This window comes from Dendrobates tinctorius, unplaced genomic scaffold (assembly GCF_039654945.1).
Source record: "Dendrobates tinctorius isolate UK_male_01 unplaced genomic scaffold, ASM3965494v1 ptg000011l, whole genome shotgun sequence".
NCBI classification, from domain to species: Eukaryota; Metazoa; Chordata; class Amphibia; order Anura; family Dendrobatidae; genus Dendrobates; species Dendrobates tinctorius.
This window is the reverse complement of record NW_027361679.1, coordinates 90486962-90508206: the sequence shown is the minus strand read 5'-3', so window position 1 is coordinate 90508206 and position 21245 is coordinate 90486962. Positions and strand designations below refer to the sequence as shown.

General features: G+C 43.6%; 1 protein-coding gene across 3 annotated transcripts in view; it reads right to left on the bottom strand.

Annotated features, from left to right (window-relative positions):
- Positions 1–21245, bottom strand: part of CHAF1A (chromatin assembly factor 1 subunit A) — a 205977-nt gene that overhangs the window by 96169 nt on the left and 88563 nt on the right. For all 3 annotated transcript variants that reach the window (XM_073544706.1, XM_073544717.1, XM_073544700.1), the window contains exons 5-7: positions 17689–17749; positions 10929–10997; positions 926–1146 (exon numbers count right to left, since the gene is read on the bottom strand). In XM_073544706.1, the coding sequence (XP_073400807.1) occupies positions 926–1146; positions 10929–10997; positions 17689–17749 (351 nt within the window). The remainder of the gene's footprint in view (positions 1–925; positions 1147–10928; positions 10998–17688; positions 17750–21245) is intronic.

The window sequence follows — 21245 nt, the reverse complement described above, 5'->3', positions numbered from 1 at the left end:
CTGAAAACCCACCTCTTCAAGAAAGTCTACAGCCTGCAATGTCCCCGCTACCTCCTCACCACTACCGGAGATATCTCAACCAACACCGGAACTGCTGCAACCCACCAATCTACCCTCTACTTCCCCACCATCCTGTAGCATGTAAGCCCAAAAGGACAGGGTTCTCTCTCCCCTCTGTATCAGTCTGTCATTGTTGGTTTGTTTACTGTAAGTGATATCTGTAATTTGTATGTAACCCCTTCTCATGTACAGCACCATGGAATCAATGGTGCTATATAAATAATAATAATAATAATAATAATAATAATAATAATAATAATAATAATATTTGGTATCACCATAAGCATACTGACCGAAAAAAAACAAGTTGTCGGGTCATTTTACTATATAATGAATGCCATAAAAACAAAACCCCAAAACAATGGCTGAATAGCATTTTCATTTTCTCGCCATTTCATCAGACATTGATTTATCTTTGCCATATACAGTACATTACATTGTAAAGCAAAAGGAGTCCTTCAAAAACTATAGCTTGTCGAGCAAAAAGCAAACCCTCATGCATCTTTGCCAAAACAAGTATATGAAGAAAGAAAAAAAAACACAACTATGGCTTTTGGAAGGTGGGGAAGAAAAAAACGATAATTAGCTAGGGCTAGAAGCGATTAAAAAAAGGATAAGATTAGGCATAATGTTAATGGAGTTGGCAGGCCTAAAGCTACAAATCTGCAGTCAACATTTTAGTGCGATGTGCCGATTCACAAGTTTAATATAGACAACCCCTTTAAATGCAAGGTGGTCTGTAAATTTGTATCAGAATTTAAGTATGCCAAGATATCCATTGTTACTAAACATCACTGTGGGCCCAATTACATGTCTCTAAAAAGGTCCAAATTTTTTTTTTTTTTACCACATTTATATAACTTACCTGATTAAATTTGGCAGATGAGGCATTCTAGTCTGTCCCATTCTTCTTGGTTTCCTCCCTTTTATTTCCAGCAAATATAAAGATTCAGAGTCTTGGTCTTGCAGAAGCTTATCTAATTGGTCTGAATTTTCCTGGTCAAATTCAACCCGACACAAAGGAGCAACAGCCATGTTCTTTTTTATTTCGAATGGAGCAAACTTCCCACACGACTGGGCAAATGTCTAAAATAGAGGTTAAGGTATAACTACAAGGAGATGGAAACAGGAAAACATAGGGAAGTAACCATTCAGACTTTCCGACAATGATCAACATTTCTGAAATGCTCAGAGGCTGTGTTGGAGAGACCCGTTTCAGGTACTACCTTATTTCTACCATTTTCATATGGATTTAATTTAGTAGGATGATTTACACATCAGTCATTATCATGGATTTCTACTTTGTTTAGATAATCATGTATTATATTCTGATTGAATCATGGCTTTCCTGTTTTTTGTGTGTGTTTGTTTTGTGGATTGATCTAATTTATTCTGACATGCCTGTATGTATACACTTTGTAGGCCATTAACGCCTTCCGAAGAAGCTGAGCGAAATGCACGTCGGGGCAGAGGACGTCCGGGGATTCCCACTTACCAATCGCCGGTATGTTTATTTACATTTGATATTGTTGCCTTAACCACATATAGTACTTTTTGTGGTCATATTATTGATGGTTGTGGAGAAATTGCTGCTCAGTTGTCCTTGGTATTATGTCCATTGGAGTAAAGTGTAATTATTAATTAGGATTTTTGGTAGCTGACCTCATACACTAGTATCATAAGTATATGACAATTTTGGCATATTAAACCGGTTATATTTCTGGTTGGTATATATTAATTTTGTGAGATCCCATGGCTGTATAGTCCCTCTTTCATTATATCTTGCACCTTATCTTATGAGTTTTAAATTATTGTCAATAAAGTATCATATTTTAACTTTATATACCATCTGGTGGTACCTTATTTTTTCACTATATGGTTACCATAAAAGTGATTACACAATATTCTATGCAGTATGTAAAATGGGAAGCAGGTCACTGAAGGATCAGTGACCTTTCATAAGCCCATACAGATGAATATGTAAGCAAGCACCACAAATCCTCGTCCACAGGTCCGCCCCAGAGCACAAGAATCTCATTAGGTGAAAACTGCAAATAAAGATTAAACAACCACAAGATGGATTACCATCAACCAAGGTATCATTTTAATCAGTATAACTGTGCCAACCTGACAGTGTCTATAGTTTACTGAGCAAAATTCTGCTGACCGGTTTGCTTTAAGTACCTGATAATCAAGGACTTGAATGATGAGAGGAACACAAGACAGGGACAAAGGCTATAAGGCACACGTTCAGGATTTCCAGGAGAAAGACGTAGTTACTTACAGGTAACAAAAGTTCTCCGAGCCCATGAGGGGATCTGCCCTTCAGGGACAGGGAACCTTCAGATAAAAAGGGCCGTACCTCTCCCTCGCATCAGTTGGTTTACAGAGCATCGGTGGATCTCCAGGTTAAGGACAGCAAATTATACACATCATCATACTGCTTATCAAAAGAAAAACACCGTGTCTATACATAAACACACTACAAAACAGAGAAAAAAACGTGCTCACCACACACGTGATGGGAGGGAATAAATAGGTGCTGTCATGGGCTCAGAAAAATCCTGTTACCGGTAAATAACTAGGTCTTTCTCTATCCCCCATGGCAGCACCACGGAGAAAATTACAGAGATTTGTATCTTGGGGTGGGACCACAGCCTGAAGAACCCTTTTCCAGAAGGTCAAGTCAAAAGAAGAGGCTAGGTCCAGCCGATAGTGCTTAAAAAAAGGTGGAAATTGATCAAGTGGCAACTTTACAGATCTGTTATATTGATAGCTCTGAACTTTCCGCCCAGGAAGTTGCCATTGCTCTTGTGGAATAAGCTTTAAGACCCTCCGGGAAGACATTCCCACTGGATGAGGTTAAAGCTATAGCATTTCTTATCCATCTCGCCAGGGTAATCTTGGAAGCCTTGAGTCCCTTTCTTGGCCCCTGAAAACACACAAGAAGAGATCCTTCCTTCCTACACCTTTGGGTGGATTCTAGGTACTGATCAGACATCTCCTAACATCTAAGGTGTGGAATCTTTCTTCTTCCCTATTCCTAGGGTTAGCGCAAAAGGAAGAAAGGACAACCTCTTGGGATCTATGGAAACAAGATGCTACCTTTGGTAAGTAGGCCGGGTCGGGTTTTAGAATAACCCTATCATCCAGTACTCTTGTGAAGGGAGGACCTGCAGATAAGGCCTGTATGTCGCTTACCCTCCGGGCTGATGTTAAAGCCACAAGGAGAACTGTTTTGAGTAATATGATCTTGAGAGGGACCGTATCTAGAGGCTCAAACAGAGGAACTGTTAGCGCTGACAGGATCAGATTTAAATCCCAAGGTGGTAGCTTCTGGCCATCAGTCGAGATCTTGCAAAGGTTCTGATAAAGCGTACTATCCACAGGTAGCCCGCTTTATCCTAATTACAAAGTGCTCCCAGGGCTGCTACCTGTACCTTTAAGGTGCTGACTTGCCAGGCCCCGTTCCAGTCCCTTCTGGAAGAATGCAAGAATCGCAGTGATTGAGACCTCATCCTGGACTCTTACCCCTGAGGTGGACAGGAATTTTCTCCAGGTCTTGCCATAAGCTTTTGCGGTGACAGCTTTCCTTCTCTTTAATAGTGTAGAAACCAAATTCTCCAAAAAAACCTCTCCCTTAACAGCGCCCCTTCAAATTCCACGCTGTTAAATGAAGGTTCGCTGCCTTAGGGTGGAACATTGGTCCCTAAGAAAGAAGTTCCAGGAGTCCCGGCAGAACCCAAGGATCGGTGATTAATAGCATCCTCAGCCAGGAGAAGCTGTCCAGTTCTTTTTGGCCAGAAGGGGGATATTAATATTAGTCTGTCCTGTCCTCCCTGACCTTCCGTAGATCCGATGGAATGAGGACAGTTGGGGGAAAAGCATATGCCAGGGCTCTGAGTCTATGGAATCATGAAAGAGTCTAGGGCCTGAGGACTCCCCTTGAGATCTAGAGAACAAAAAGCTTCTACCTTTCTGTTGTTGATGTTGGCAAACAGATCTATTACCGGGGCCCCCCACAATCCCATGATCTGCTCGAAATGGACTGTTTCAGAACCATTTGCCCTGTTTCATTTGAATGCGGCTCAGAAAGTCTGCCTTTTGATTTTCCACCCCCCGAATGTGTAATGCGGATAGGGACAGAAGACTGCTCTCTGCTAATCTGAAAATCTGGGAAGTTGCGGCCATGAGGGTCTGGGACCTGGTTCCCCCTGATGGTTTAGAAAGGCTACTACTACCAGATTGTCCGAAAATACCCAAACATGATGACCCTATAGAATATGTATGAAATCTGACAATGTGTGACCCACTGTCCAATACGCTTTCTGGTTTGAGGATGACTCAAGCTCTCAGCCTCTCCACACCCCGAGTAATCCTGTTGCCCCCATCCCGTGGGGCTTGTGTCGGTGGTAACCACCCGGGACACCTCCGTTACCCAGGAGACCCTTTTGGACAGGTTGTTGACGTCTCTCCACCAATCTAGGGAACGAATAGCGGTTAAATATAGAGTCATGTGTCCCTCTATGTGGCCCCTTAATGTGGCCTGGTTCTTTAGTATGTCCCAATGGAGATCCCTGGTGTGGATTTGTGCCCACTGAACTGCTGGTAAACAAGTGGAGAGGGAACCCAGTAGCGACATGGCCTTCCTCAATGTCATGGAGGGATTTTGTGAGGTTCTTGACACCAGGTCTATGATCTTCCCTTTTTTCTGTATTGGGAGTCGGCATTCCTGCTTCCAAGAGTCCAATATTAACCCCAGGAATTCCTGCACCATGCTTGGCTCTACCCTTGATTTTTTTTTAGGTTTAGAAGCCAGCCCAGGTCTACTAAGGTATTCATTTCTCTGTCCAACTGGTCCCTACAAGGTCGAGCTGAGTAGCTTGCCATCAAGAAATCGTCCAGATAGGGGACTATCAAAATGTCCTGTTCCCTCAGATGAGCCATCATTTCTGCCACTAATTTGGTAAACCCCCTAGGGGCTATTGATAATCCGAAGGGGAGGACTCTGTACTGAAATTCCCTTATCTCCCCTTTTATGGGAACAGCTAGCCTGAGGAACCCTTGGGATTCTTTGTGAATGGGGACATGATAGTAAGCATCGCTGAGATCCAGAAGGGTCATGAAACAGAACTTTGATGGTCAATTTTATTGATTCCATCTTGAATTTCTGTACTCTCACATAGCCATTTAGCTTCCGTAAGTTGATGATTGTCTGTTAGGACCCATCTGATTTGGTCACCAGAAATAACATGGAGTAAAATCACTTCCTCTTTTCCTGGGGATGGACTTCCTAAAGAATGGATTTACTTACAAGGTCCATAACCTCGCATTCCAGGGACATTTATTCCTGTGGAGAGGACCTCAGGGGGAGTTACAACAAAATTCTGGGGAGGGAGTGGAAGTCTATCCAAAGGCCTGTCCTGACCAAATTCAGTATCAAGGGGCTATTCGAGATTTTCTCCCAGGCAGGAAGGAAATGGGATAATCTCTCTCTACCTGGGAAAAACCGTTACTTTGAGGACTTTTTATCTCTGGAAGAATTTCAGAAGAGGAACCCCCTATCCTTCCTTTTCACATAATCTCATCTTTTCTGTTCCCTCGGGTGCGTTTTATGGAAGAATTTTTTGTTCCAAAAGGACCGTTTAAGTGATGGAGGGGCCAGATTAGGTAATCCTTCTTATCCCCTGCTTTTTGAAGGATATCATCCAGTGTTTCCCCAAATAAAAATTTTCCATCACATGGGACTGAGCATAGTTTAAGTTTAGTCTGCAAGTCTCCCGGACAGCACTTGAGTCAGAATGCTCTATGGGCTGCATTAGAGAGAGCCGCAGACTTGAACGTTAACCTGACAATCAGCTGATGAGTCTGCCAAGAAAGCAGCTGCACCCCGTATCAGGGGAATGGATTCCAGTACTTTGTCCCTGGGTACCCCGTCCCGCAGCTGTTTCTCTAACTGATCCACCCATATAAGGGATCTGGAGGTACAGGTAGCTGCTATGTCGGGCCTAAGATTTCCTCCGGCTGATTCCCATGCCCCTTTAACAAAGGTGTCTGCTTTCTTGTCCAGGGGGTCTTTCAATGTTCCCATATCCTCAAAGGGGAGGGCATATTTTTTTAGAGGCCTTGGCCACTGCGACATCAAGCTTCGGGGCCTTATCCTATGATGTAGATGCCTCATCGTCAAAGGGGTATTTCCTTTTAACCCCTAACTGACCTTGGACGAAATAGTACGTCCAAGGTCAGATTCCCCGCTTTGATGAGGGCTTCGGCGGCGAGCCCACATCAAAGCCGGAACATGTCAGCCGTTTTGAACAGCCGACATGTGCCCACAATAGGCGAAGGTGGAATCGCGATCCACCCGCACCTATTAACTAGTTAAATGCCGCTGTCAAACGCTGACAGCGGCATTTAACAAGCGCTTTCAGCCGCTGGGCCAGAAATACACGCTTCGCCGACATCCCTTCACGTGATCGGGGGTAAGCGATGCGTTGGCATAACAACCAGATTACAATGCTGTAATTCAGCTACATATAGGCGATCTGCTCATCGCCTACATGCAGCAAAGCCGATCAGACTTTGGCAGCTTCTAGCCTACCATGGAGGCTATTGAAGCATGCCAAAATAAAAGTTTTAAAAAATCTGAAAACATAAAATATAAAAGTTTTAGTCACCCCCCCCCCCTTTTCGCCCCATTCAAAACAGATTTGGGTATCGCCACGTTCAGAACCACCCGATCAATTAAAAAAAAAAAAAGGATTAACTTGATCGCTAAATAGCGTAGCGAGAAGAATAAATAAAACCGCCAGAAATACTTTTTTTGGTCGCAATGACATTGCCTTAAAATGCATTAATGGGCGATCAAGAGATCGTATCTACACAAATCGTATCCTTAAAAACGTCAGCTCAGCGCTAAAAAAATAAGTCCTCATTGAACCCCGATCACGAAAAACGGAGATGCAACGGGTATCGGAAGTTGGCGCATTTTATTTAGTTTTTTTTTAGCATATTTTGTGATTATTTTTTTTTCACCACTTAGATAAAAAAAGAACCTAGTCATGTTTGGTGTCTATGAAGTCAGAATGGAGAATCACAATGGCAGGTCATTTTTAGCATTTAGTGAAACTAGCAATAAAGCCAAAACAAAAAAAAGTGGGATTGCACTTTTTTTGCAATTTCACCGCACTTGGAATTTTTTTCCCATTTTCGAGTACACGACATGCTAAAACCAATGATGTTGTTCAAAAGTACAACTTGTCCCACAAAAAATAAGCCCTCACATGGCCATATTGAAAAATAAAAAGTTATGGCTCTGGGAAAAAGGGGAGCGAAAAACAAATCGAAAAAAAGCTCCGGTCACTAAGGGGTTAAGGGAAGGTATCGACGAGTCTTTTCCTGTCAGGCTTCTCCCACTCCTTTTTAATTAGGGCCTGGATGTTTTCGTTTAGAGGAACAACTTTACGCCTCTTCTGGCCTAACCCTCAAACATTATGACCTGCACCGTTTTGTCAGGGCGAGGGTTTATTATCCCCATGGTAGATCTCACCGCTTTTACCTGGGTATCTACTTCGTCTAAGGGAACGCAGTGATGCCCCCCCCCCCTTTCATCATCCAAGGATGAGGAGGAGTCCGATATACCTGAGCCTATGCTCCTGGAGATAGAGCTATCAGACTGAGTATACGGTAGTTTCCCTTCTGTAACCTTGTTTGAGGGACTTAAAGGCACTTTCGATCTCCCTTTTGAAGTTCGGGGTTTCCTCGCATAGCAATTGTCGTATGCATGAATGTGAAAGCTTCTTATCCCAGGACACAGGTAATGCTTTGTCGCACATGGGGCAGCATCAGTGCTTAGTCTTTCCCAATCTCTTCATTCCCTACAAAAAACGTAGAGGAGGGAACCTCAATTACAATGGTGAACTTTCACGAAGATCACTCACCCATCAGACACAGCCGCAGGTACTAGTTCTGGAGGGGTAGGATCTAGTAAAGGGCTTTCTGGACATGGTGTCTTGTCCATCGTGCCAGAATTTCTGCTGCACTGCGTTGAGTGGCTGTTGAACTGTCCACATCGCTTGTCTGCAGAAAGGTGTCTTAGCCTGCGTCTTTTGTTGCTGGTGGTAGTGCTGCTGGTCGCTGTCCTCCATGATTCACAGGAACTGCATGCAGCAGGAAGTTTCAGCACAATTTCCACTTTTTTAATTTGCCTCCCAATGTCCTGCGCTCACTTCCAGTCCAACCCTCCTCCTGTGGCCGCGTCACCGGGGAGCACCTCAGCTGCGCATGCGCTGTCCGGGGACCCTGAAGCCCCGCTTTACTTCCGGAGTGGCTGCCATCTTTCTACGGCCTTGGATCTTCATCCTGCATCTTCCAGGTACCGCAGAAACTGAAGGTTCTCCGTCAGGGACAGGAAACCAACTGATGTGAGGGAGAGGTACCGCCCTTTTTATCTGTAGGTTCTGTGTTCCTGAAGGGCGGATCCCCTCTCTCCATGGTGCTATCAAGGGGGAATAGATAAAATTCTGCTGCATATCCTAATGTGTTGCAGGAAGAAAGCGGCTTAAAATACATTTATTTTTGCCAAGATTTTGACATGCTTTTGTTATGCATTTTCCCTTATTATTATGGATGAAATCCACTGCAAGAATAGACATTATGCAGGTTTTAATCTGCTGCAAATCTGCAAGGAAAAAAATAAGCAATGTGTGCAAGAGACTTCAGGGATCTCATTCACTTTACCTGTACTGTAAACCCTTGCTTATTATCCGTGAGCACATAACTATAAGGCTAATTGGGGAGAGTCAGAGACTGAATAGTTTACATTTATTGGGCAGCACAGTGCTGCTAATCACGGTGCATGGCTAATAGTATATTAATGGTGGGGTACATATCTGTAGTCAGGGGGGAGACACATGCATGTATACAATATATGTGTCTTTGTTATTTTCAGGGCTGTGACAATCATCTTGACTACACGAGTAGTGGCTGGGAGATGTCGACATGAAGGTCTGACCAGATGGAGAAACAGCAGAAAACAACTAATCAGATGAGATGTCAGCGGTAAGTGCCTGGATGTAATTATTGTTCTGTATCTGCACTGTGTGACTTGGAGTAATAATGTAATCTGTAAAATCCCTTAGGCCACATAACTCACATTTGTGTGAAATGTCCATGTGCTGCCAGATTTTCTTTTATCAGACAGCACACGGACTCGTATATACTTCCAATCAAACAATTGAAAATCACGACTAATAATGAGATCCATGAGGGTCAGAGAATGTGCTGTTCTGATTGGATTTTGAGGATCAGAATACGACCTGCTCAAAGTGTCTGTAAAACTGTGCAGCACACAGACACTGCACATGGATACAGGAATGTAACCTTATGTATAGCACAGTCCCTTAGTATATCGTGTACTCACTTATGTATAGTGCCTTCAATAGTTATAGTTTCCTGTTATTATGCATAACATGGACCCTTATTATGTACCATCTTTAGTTCTATATGGTGCCATCCTTATCATATAACTTCCTCTACTATTATGTACAGTGCTCTCCCTTATATCATGTATTTTTTCTTAATCACAGCAACCTCTTTTATAATATAGTTGTCTCTTGTTAGACATAAAATGACTGCTGATGTAGCAGCCGATGAGCAAAAGACCAGTCCATCAGCTCCTCCATTAGTTAAGAACCTTTTGCAGATATATAAATCTGTAGCTTTACTGCCATAAAATGAAGTGGGCCCAGTGATTCCTTGCACAGGGGCCACAAACCAGTGTCTGCCCCTGCCCATGGAATCCACACATCTAAAAGTAATACTTTAATGTACACTGATACAATTCTGCTACAAGAGGCTTCAGTAGAACTAGAGCAAATTCACAGACAATCTAGCAGCTCTCTGCACCTTCGTACATGTTAGGCTAGTTTCACACTAGCGTTTGGAGGCGCAGCGTATGTTCGCCGTGAAGCTCCGACCCCTGCCGCGCCTCCTCTGGTCAGCTCCGCCTTTATAGGCGCATGACGCTGCATGCGACCTGCGTACCGTATCTTTAGCATTGGGTATGCAGGCCGTGCAGCAGGTATGCTTTTGCCGGCACATGCGTCCTTTTGACAGTGCGCAGGCCAGACCAAAATGCAATACGATGCGTTTGGCGCAGGTCGGCACACCGTCAAAAGAGCGCATGCGCCGGCAAAAGCATACATGCGCACAGCCTGCGTACCCAATGCTAAAGATAGGGTATGAAGGTCGCATGTAGCGTCATACGCCCATAGGCGGAGCTGACCGGAGGAGGCGCGGCAGGGGCGGAGCTTCACAACGAGTGTACGCTGCGCCTCCAAACCCTAGTGTGAAACTAGCCTAAGGCTAGCTTCACACTAAGCGTTTCAGGCCGCAGCGCATGGCCGCCGCTAAGCCCCGCCACTGCCGCGCCCCCTCCTGTCATCTCCGCCTAGTAGCGCACATCGCTGCATGCGATTCTGCACACCCTATTTTTAGCATAGGGTGCTAGTAGGATTTTTGAGTGCGCTGCACACTTTTGAAGGTGCTCCGAACGCAGCATGCTGCATTTTGGTGCGCTCGGCGCACCTTCAAAAGTGCGCAGCGCACGCAAAAATCCTACTAGCGCACGGTCAGTGAACGGTCTGCGCACCCTATGCTAAAGATAGGGTGTGCAGAATCGCACGCAGCGATGTGCGCTACTAGGCGGAGATGACCGGAGGGGGCGGGGCTTAGCGGCGGCCGTGCGCTGCGGCCTAAAATGCTAGTGTGAAGCTAGCCTTAGAGCTGCTTGAAAATATAACCAGAGAGCTCAGATTTTTCTTAACGTGATCACAAAAAACAATACATTAGAATGCTTCACAATATGTTACCTTTGGAGTTTGGGATGTTTTGGATTTCTGTAAAAACCTAGTTATCTCAGCTTTCTCAGCTTTCACGCGCTGAAAACAGAATAGAAGTTTTTTAGGATTCAAGAAAACAGGAAAAACAGATACTTAACTGGTAATCTAAGGAAGGGGAGTGGTTAACTTTAGTGGTGTAGGGTAGGAGAGGGGGTTCATATTTTAATTCCTTTGTACTATCAGACAATCATAGCAAGATTGTGAAGCATCTCCTGCAGTTTTGTAGCTGGGTGGAGAAACAAGAAGGTAAGTTAATTCTGATAGGATATATTACAGCCACTGAATGGTAAACTTTACTTGCCCTAATATTTATCACTACATACAGTGGGGGAAAAAAGTATTTAGTCAGCCACCAATTGTGCAAGTTCTTCCACTTAAAAAGATGAGAGGCCTATAATTGACATCATAGGTAGACCACAACTATGAGTATCAAAATGAGAAAACAAATCTAGAAAATCACCTTGTCTGATTTGGCAACATTTATTTTTCAAATTATGGTGGAAAATAAGTATTTGGTCACCTAAAAACATGCAAGATTTCTGGCTCTCAGATCTGTAACTTCTTTAAGAGGCTCCTCTGTCCTCCACTCATTACTTGTAGTAATGGCACCTGTTTGAATTTGTTATCAGTATAAAAGACACCTGTCCACAACCTCAAAACAGTCAGACTCCAAACTTCACTATAGTGAAGACCAAAGAGCTGTCAAAGAACACCAGAGATTGTAGCCCTGCACCAGGCTGGGAAGACTGAATCTGCAATAGGCAAGCAGCTTGGTGTGATGAAATCAACTGTGGAAGCAATAATAAGAAAATGGAAAAAATGGAAGACATACAAGACCACGGATAATCTCCCTCGATCTGGGGCTCCACGCAAGATCTCACCCCATGGGGTCAAAATGATCACAAGAACAGTGAGTATAAATCCCAGAACCACATGGGGGACCTAGTGAATTGATCTGCATAGAGCTGGGACCACCATAACAAAGGCTACCATCAGTAACACACTGCGCCGCCAGGGACTCAGATCCTGCAGTGCCAGACGTGTCCCCCTGCTTAAGCCAGTACATGTCTGAGCCCGTCTGAAGTTTGCTAGAGAACATTTGGATTATCCAGAAGAGTATTGGGAGAATGTCATATGGTCTGATGAAACCAAAGTAGAACTGTTTGGTAGAAACAAAACTAGTCATGTTTGGAGGAGACCGAATGCAGAGTTGCATCCAAAAAACACCATACCTACTGTGAAGCATGAGGGTGGCAACATCATGCTTTGAGGCTGTTTCTCTGCAAAGGGACCAGGACGACTGGTCAGTGTACATGAAAGAATGAATGGGGCCATGTATCGTGACATTTTGAGTGCAAACCTCCTTCCTTCAGCAAGGGTATTGAAGATGAAACGTGGATGGGTCTTTCAGCATGATAATGATCCCAAGCACACCACCAGGGCAATGAAGGAGTGGCTTCATAAGAAGCATATGAAGGTTCTGAAGTGGCCTAGCCTGTCTCCAGATCTGAACCCTATAGAAAACCTTTGGAGGGATTTGAAAATCCGTGTTGCCCGGTGACAGGCCCAAAACATCACTGCTCTAGAGGAGATCTGCATCACAGTGTGTGCCAACCTTGTGAAGACTTACAGAAAACCTTTGATCTCTGTCATTGCCAAAATATATATAACAAAATATTGAGACCAAACACTTAATTTTCCACCATAATTTGAAAAATAAATCTGGCCAATTCAGACAAGGTGATTTTCTGGATTTGTTTGCTCTTTTTGACTCTCATAGTTGTGGTCTACCTATGATGTCAATTACAGGCCTCTCATGTTTTTAAGTGGGAGAACTTGAACAATTGGTGGCTGACTAAATGCTTTTTTTCCTCACTGTAAGAAGTGTTCCTTATTACACTGCATGTTCATCCCTCCTGCTAGCCATAAAGAGTAATAGAGCAATGGTCAAACAGTTTTTGCGATCAATGTGGGTCTATGGACAGGAGATATATGTATTTAGTGGGAAAGCCCCTAGGAGGAGGTGCACCTGAGCAGATGCTCAAGGGCCCAAAAAGTAAGAGGGCCCACTTCCATCTTCAAAGCAGCAAGTAACTTCTATTACAAAGAGGTGAATGCTTATTGTTTTTGCACAAGAGCACTCTTCGGTCTGTGTCCACCTCTACCACCTCCAATTTAACAGACAAGAGTTCTACCGTGACAATAAATCAATTAGCAGTTTTGAAAGGTTACCAAGGGTTTGTGGAAATGTACATTTTTTTCCTGCATGGTATTTGCGCTTTCATTCTTAGGTACGCAGACAAGTGTGTACAAAATATTCCGTATAGCATTATATAGTCATACACAGTGAGTCAGCAGGTGGGATGAGAGATGTTCACAGTTATGGCAGAAATAGATGGCTGGTGGCAAAATTCCTGAGAAAAAGTTGGGCTCATCTATCCACACAGCAATCACCTCCACCACCGCTTTCAACTACTGCTCCCATCAGCCTACGCCTGCTGCTGCTAATAACAGCAAAAGCAGGCGCAGGCTAATGGGATTATTCTTGAGCCAGGGCCTGCGCTCTCAATAAATAAAAGGGAAAAAAAATGGCTTGGTTCCCCTGTCTTTTTGATAACCAGCCAAGCAAAACTCACAGCAGCAACCCTCAGCTGTCAGCTTTAGCAAGGCTGGTTATTAAGAATGGAGGTGTCCCCACGTTGTATTTTATATATATATATATAAAAAAAAAAAAAGGGGGTGGTGTCCCCTCTTATTTTAGACAACCAGCCAAGCTAAAGCCAACAGCTTGGGGCTGGTATTCTCAGACTGGTAGGGGCCATCGATATTGGCCCCTTCAAGCCTATAAATAGCAGCTCACAACCGCCCAGAAAAGGCACATCTGTTAGATGTGCCAATTCTTGCACTTGGCCCAGCTCTTCCCATTTGCCCTGTGGCGGTGGCAAGTGGGGTAATATTTGTGTGGTTGATGTCACCTTTGTATTGTCTGGTGACAGCAAGTCCACGGCTTAGTAATGGAGAGGCGTCTATAAGACACCTATTTATTACAAATCCTATAGTTGTATGGTAAATAAACACAGCCAAAATAAAGTCTTTTCTTTGAAATAAAAACAAAACACTATTCTAATTCTATTTAAAAATAACAAGTTATATTTAACTAAATCCCATTCCACTGAATCACTCGTCTCCTGTAATAAAACAAAAATAAACCATATCCCTCACCTGTCCGTCGTTCTGCCCCACGCCGTATTCCATGTCTGGAGATCAGAATGGTGACCGGTCTGCAAACCCTGTCTTATGAGGAAAGGTTGCAGGATTTGGGAATATTTAGCTTGCAGAAGAGAAGACTGAGAGAAGACTTAATAGCTGTCTACAAATATCTCAAGGGCTGTCACATTGTAGAAGGATCATCTTTATTCTCATTTGCACAAGGAAAGACTAGAAGCAATGGGATGAAACTGAATTGGAGGAGACAGATTAGAAATTAGAAAAAAACTTTTTGACAGTTATCAATTAGTGAACAGGCTGCCACGGGAGGTGACGAGTTCTCCTTCAATAGAATTCTTCAAACAGAGGCTGAACAGACATCTGTCTGGGATGATTTAGCGAATCCTGATTTGAGCAGGGGGTTGGACCAGATGGCCCAGGAGGTCCCTTCCAACTCTACGATTATATGATTCTATGATAATTCGTTTTCAACTTGGACGGTGCCAAGATGCGTTCGTCCAGGCTGAGAACCACTAGAAGAATGAGCTGCTGTGAGCTCAGCATCAGTGATTAGCGGTGACATTATCAAGGTTATCACCGGTCACGGAGGCTGCGTTCCCAGCCGGGCCAAAAAACCGTGGTGACCTCTGTGAGATTATGGCTTGTACAGTGAGAAGACGTCTCATGGTGCAGAGGTGTGTTCACCAGGAGAAATTTCTCACGGTGAACTCTGAGCTCACTGCTGCACTGTCAGACTCTCTCATTGTGCTGGCGGAGGGGCCCACTCGCTGCAGCTCATTATTCCTTGCTTCTCAGCATGAACGGTCGTATGATGCCAACATTATGGTGAAGAGCAAATGTCGCACAGATGGATTATGGCGTAGGATACTATGGATTCCAGCCATCCCTCCATCATCCAGTCATCCTCCATCTACCCATCCATCCAGCCTCTGTAGCCTCAGTGACCGGCGATAACCTCTATGACGTCACCGCTGGTCACTGTAGTTGAGATCGCAGCAGCTCGTTCTCCCAGTGGTTCTCAAAATGGACGGTCACATCTTGGCACTGTCCAGGTTGAAAACTATTTATATTGATTACGGTGTGGTACAGGAAGATGGAGAGGTAAGGGATATTGTTGTTTTTTATTTTATTACAGGAGACGAGAGCTTCAATGGAATAGGTGTCAGGGGAGTATACGTGTGTTCGCTATTTTTAAATAAAAATGGAAGTTATTTTTTTTATTTCAAATAAAAAAAAAATTTATTCTGGCTGTGTGTTTATTTAGCATACAACTATAGTATTAGTAATGGATAGGTTTCTTATAAGCACCTCTCCAGTACCAAGCCGTGGGCTTGATGTCACCTTTGTATTGTCCGGTGACATCCACCACAGAAATACCAACCCCACACCTGTCACCGCTACAGGGTTAATGGAAAGAGTCGGGCAAAGTGACAAATGTTGCAGCTAATAGATGCTCCTTTTCTGGGTGGCTGCAAGCTGCTATATTTAGTCTGGGGAGGGGGGCATGCAATATCTATGGCCCCTTTACCAGCCTGAGATGACCAGCTCCCAGCTGTCTGCTTTTTAGCAAGGCTGGTTGTCAAAAAAAAATGTGAAGACCATAAGCAGTTTTTTTTTTTTTAGTTTAAATGAATAAAAAATGTAGCGTGGGGACCCCTCCATTCTTGATAACCAACCTAGCTGAAGCCAACAGCTGAGGGATGCAGCCCCCCAGCTGTCAGTTTTGCCTGACTGGTTATCAGAAATACAGGGCAACACGCAATGGTTATTTTTTTTCCTTTTTTTTTTTTCCTTTTTAATTATTTATAGCGCAGGGGGCAGCTAATGAATATTTTCATCAGTCGTCACCTGCTTTCACTGTTATTAGCGTCAGCAAGTGTAGGCTGATGGGAGCAGTAGTCCCATCAGCTGACGCCAGTGACCGGAAGTAAGCTTTTTACCTCCGATCACAGCTGCGGGCTCACGCTGTCATTTGACAGCGTGAGAACCGTAACCGATTGACCGGCGGTTATGACTTTACAGCTGATGAGAAGCAGTGTGTGCCACGCTGTCATGCATATGCACCCGGTGTTTGGGAGGGGCCAAACCCAAACAGTAACATGGACTTCCTGCTGAAAGCCAAACTTTACTGTCCTAGTTTGCCCATCAGTATGTTTGACAGCTGTTAATTTTACACAGAGAGAATATCCACTAAAAAGCTCATGTGCTTTAATAGGTCGTTTTCTCAAGAACATCCAGTAAGGATTATTAAGCAAAATAAGGCCTCCTGTCTCCACACAATGCAGTGACCACCAACCATCTAAAGAACAAACTTGTTAACAGTGTTGCTGCCTGGAGATGCTTTGAAAACGAATTTATTTCCCAGGGTTTAATGACTTATGAAGCAGAAGAGTAACATTCACTACTTTTTAGTGCCGTTAGGGAGCTTGAACTTTTGATCCTTGAACACTGCAGCAATGGGAGCCTTCAGCGTGCCCAGTGCTGCCATAGCAACCCATCGGAAAATAGTTGCAGGTGGGGCTGATAAATTCCCAAAATGGAGCACCATTGAGATTGTGACAGATTAAGGGGAGATCAGCAGCTACTCAGGTTATCTCCATAGAAATACATGTAGCCGCACACTCCAGTTCCGAGTGCCGGCGGCAGTGCAGGGTATTGATGCAAGAGATTTGCGTGAGTTTCTTGCATCACACTCACAAGTGTGACCCCGGCCTTAGTCACGGGCTCCAGCAATGAGCCTGCAACTTTTCTGGCTGATTTTATTAGCAGACATGTGCCTCTAACAGCCGTGGGTGGAATCTTAATCCACCCGTGGCTGTTAACATGTTAAACGCCGCTGTTAATCTGTGACAGCAGTATTTAACATGATGTCTGCAGAAGCGTTTTAGAAACCCTGCCCATCGGCACCCGTGTCACATGACTGTGGGTCGTCGATGGGTTGGCAAGACAACAAGGGGGGGCCAAAAGGAGACCCCTGTGGTTGTCATAGCTGGACTGCTTTATAAAAGGGATTAATGGAAACGGAAAATGTACAGAAATGCCTTTTACCTGCAGAGACAATGCTAATATATAATGTAGGTTAAAATAATGTTAGGCTGTCTTACTGGAAATGTGTTTACAGGGAGAAAATGAACTTGTATCCTCCCTGTAGCTGCTCACTTCCAGTCACATTGTGCATGGAGCTGTAATTATACTGTAAGCATGTCTTTAATCACAAACTGGCACATTGATTGTTTTGCATTGTGTGTCTGCAGACAAGGCTGCAAATAAGCCAGGGACAAAATACATTGTGCTTAGTGTGGAGGGTGAGGGAGAATACAAGTATTTTCTGATCGTGGCCACTTCTCTAGTAAGGCAAACTGATGTGATTTTAATACTATTTATCTTTGGATTAACCCTATATCTGCAGGTAAACTTTTTTTTGGGGGGACATGAATGGCACTCTTTCAAGTAACAATACAAACACTAAGAATATCACGTTACCAAATGCACTATATGTTACCTTTTCTTCTATCTTTATTCGCTTTTCTTCCTCTTTTTTACGTTTCTCTTCTTGTTTGGCTCTGGAAAAGATACAAGATGGAAACAATACATGACACTGTGAAAAGGCAATCTTTCACTGTGTAACAAAATACAAAGTTCTATGTTCAGGTTGGCAACTACCATAATTTTTTTTCTCTCTCAAATCTTGCTATTCTATGCCCCTCAATACATCCGTTATGTTATTTTAGCAATATTACCTTTTATAATGCTCTAGCAGCACGTTCTCCAGGCTGGCTGCAGCTCTAATGATGTTAAATCGACAAGTTCCTTTCTCCTGGTTTACATTGCTCTTTTCCTAAAAGTTCAATCAGTGCAGTGGCCTGTAAGCCAGTATCTACCACACCCACTCAAACCACACCCAAACCCTTCCCACCTCTCTTTCCTCTATCTTCAATCTGCTACATCGTAGGTTTCACACATCCTGATATTTCTGTTATCGTCAAACACGGTACTGGAGAGATCAGTGTCCATATGTGTAATACTTGCAGCACACGTAGTAACAATGTGCCGCCTCAATACCACATGTACCAGCACCTGAGAAGCAGCGGTGTAGTTGGCGCTGTTCCCCGGCGCTCAAGACTGCTCTCATCATTCTCCCCTACTCGGCTGGCAATGAAAGATCAGCGGTGAACTCAGTGACTTTTCCTTACAGTGCTGCGGTCACTGCAGTTCAGCCCGACGGGGAGCGCAGCCTCAGTGACTGGCGGTAACATTGATGAGGTCACCGCTGCTTACTTATGCTGCGCTTGCAATAGCTCCCTCACCAGTGGTTCTCAGCCTGGACGGTCGCATCTTGGCACCGTCCAGGTTGAAGAACTATTAATCCAAAGACATGGATTACAACATGGGACAGAAAGTCAGACAGGTGAAGGATGATATTGTTTTTATTTTTGCTTTATTATAGAAGACATTGGCTTCAATGAAATGGGCATTAGCGTAGAATTGTTATTTTTAAATAAAAATTAAATGTGTTTTGTTTTCAAATAAAATACTTTATACTTGCTGCAATCCAACTGTAAAATTAGCAATGGATAGGTGTCTTATAGACACCTCTCTATTACTAAGCCGTGGGCTTGATGTCACCAGACAATACAACGGTGACATCAACTGCACAAATATGAACTCCACTTGCCACCGCTACAGGGCAAGTATGAAGTGCCGAGCAAAGCGCCAGAATTGGCACATCTAATAGATGTACCTTTTCTGGGCGGCTGCGGGTGCTCTTTTTAGGCTAGGGGTGGGTTAATATCCATGGCCCTTTACCAGCCTGGGAATACCAGCCCCCAGCTGTCTGCTTTAGCAAATCTGGTTGTCAAAAATGGGTGGACCCCACACTTTTTTATTCTCGCTAATGTTGACAGCTGAGGGTTGCAGCCCCCAGCTGTGAGTTTTGCCGGGCTGGTTATCAAAAACACAGGGGGACTCAAGCCAGTTTATCAATTTATTTATAGCACAGGCGGCGAATGAAAACCTCCTGTCCCCGCAGTCTGCTCTGTTATTAGCAACAGCATTTGTAGACTGATGGGAGTAATAGTCCCATCAGCTACCATCTGCTGTGGCTGTTATTTGAATATAACTCATCATTCTCATCATCCCGCGCTGATAGCCAGCACAACAGGGGAGAATGAGGAGAGCAGTCTTCAGCACCCGGCGCAGGGAAACGGCACCAACTGTACCGCTCCTTCTCATGCACGGGTACGTGTCACATGAATGACATCCCTGTGTACGTGTGCGTGACGTTTTATGGCCCGTGCCGCTGTTAAAAACGAGCATTCCATCGTACCAGACACCCCGATATCTGAAAGAGGCCTTATTGTGAGTGAGACATCAGTGTTCATCTTCCCTAATCTTCCGTTTTTCCTTCTATCTCCCCCAACATTCACGATATTCATATTATTATTACTGTTTATTGTTGATTAATTAGTAAAAATTCTAATAAAAACATTTGACCAACAAGCACCAAGCATTGCATAACTATAGGAATAAACCTTTAATCTTTTCCGGTTTGATATATTTCATAGTTTATATATTTTAGTACACAGTACATGTGTGGGTATATATGTATGCGTGCATATATTACATACGGTATGTAAGATATATACAGTACATGGATACACTCAGGTGTACCACACATGAGGGCATTAAATAAATGGTCTGATAACGCAAGCTTTCTTCAGAGTATTACAGTGAGATAGAATCCTATCAGTGATCAGGGCACAGCAGGGTGACGATTAAACTGACAGCCTCTAAACAGCAGTGGGGAGCAGTGATCAGCGGCCTGGTACTGTACTACTACTACTATCATGCTGTGAACACAGCTCACCGCCACCGATACTCACCTCATCACGAACCTAAGCACTAAAAAGCAGGTGGTAGTTGCTACCTAATAAAAATGTATATTAGCGCTTAGACCTCAAGTCCTAGTGGGATACGGGAACCCAACTAGCAGCAAAAAAAAAAAAAAGAAAAGGTGTTAGAGCAATAAAATCAAGAAAGCAGAATGAGAAACAGTATGGGCTGTAATCTAGATAAACCCACAAATAAATCACAATAACAAGCTCAATAGCTCTTGTTGTAAAGGTTAATAGCAATCAGGCATTTGGGTTAAAACAAATGTTAATTCCAGTTGATGTCCATGTAACATACAGTACAGACCAAAAGTTTGGACACACCTTCTCATTCAAAGCGTTTATTTTCATGACTATGAAAATTGTGGATTCACTCTGAAGGCATCAAAACTATGAATTAACACATGTGGAATTATATAATTAACAAAAAAGTGTGAAAACTGAAAATATGTCTTATATTCTAGGTTCTTCAAAGTAGCCAGCTTTTGCTTTGATTACTGTTTTGCACACTCTTGGCATTCTCTTGATGAGCTTCAAGAGGTAGTCACCGGAAATGGTTTTCACTTCACAGGTTTGCCCTGTCAGGTTTAATAAGTGGGACTTCTTGCCATCTAAATGGGGTTGAGACCATCAGTTGTGTTGTGCAGAAGTCTGGTGGATACACAGCTGATAGTCCTACTGAATAGACTGTTAGAATTTGTATTATGGCAAGAAAAAAGCACCTAAGGCTAGTTTCACACTAACATTTTTTAGCGCTGCGCTTCGTGCGCAATAGAATTGCATACAAAAACACATCATGCTTTTTGTATGCGTTTGCGTTTTTTAGGCGCATGCATTTTAACCAGTTTCTAGCCATGTTAACTCTTAAAATGCATGCGATTTTAAACAGCCATTGTAAGCGCAGAATTGTGCCATCACTTTTGGGAGGGGTAGCTGGAAAAGAGCAGGTCGTCAGCATAGGCCACTATCTTGTAAGGAGGGCCATGAATTTAAGGGCTGGTGCTGGATCGAATCATTCTGAGAAAAGTCTCCAGTGCAAATATATACATAAAAGGGGAAAATGGGTACCCTTGGCATGTACCATATTGTTATGCAATTGGTTGTGGCAGGGAAGCAAGACTGGCCAGGAACTGGATTAACAGGAGGAATACGGCTGGTAGACAGATGC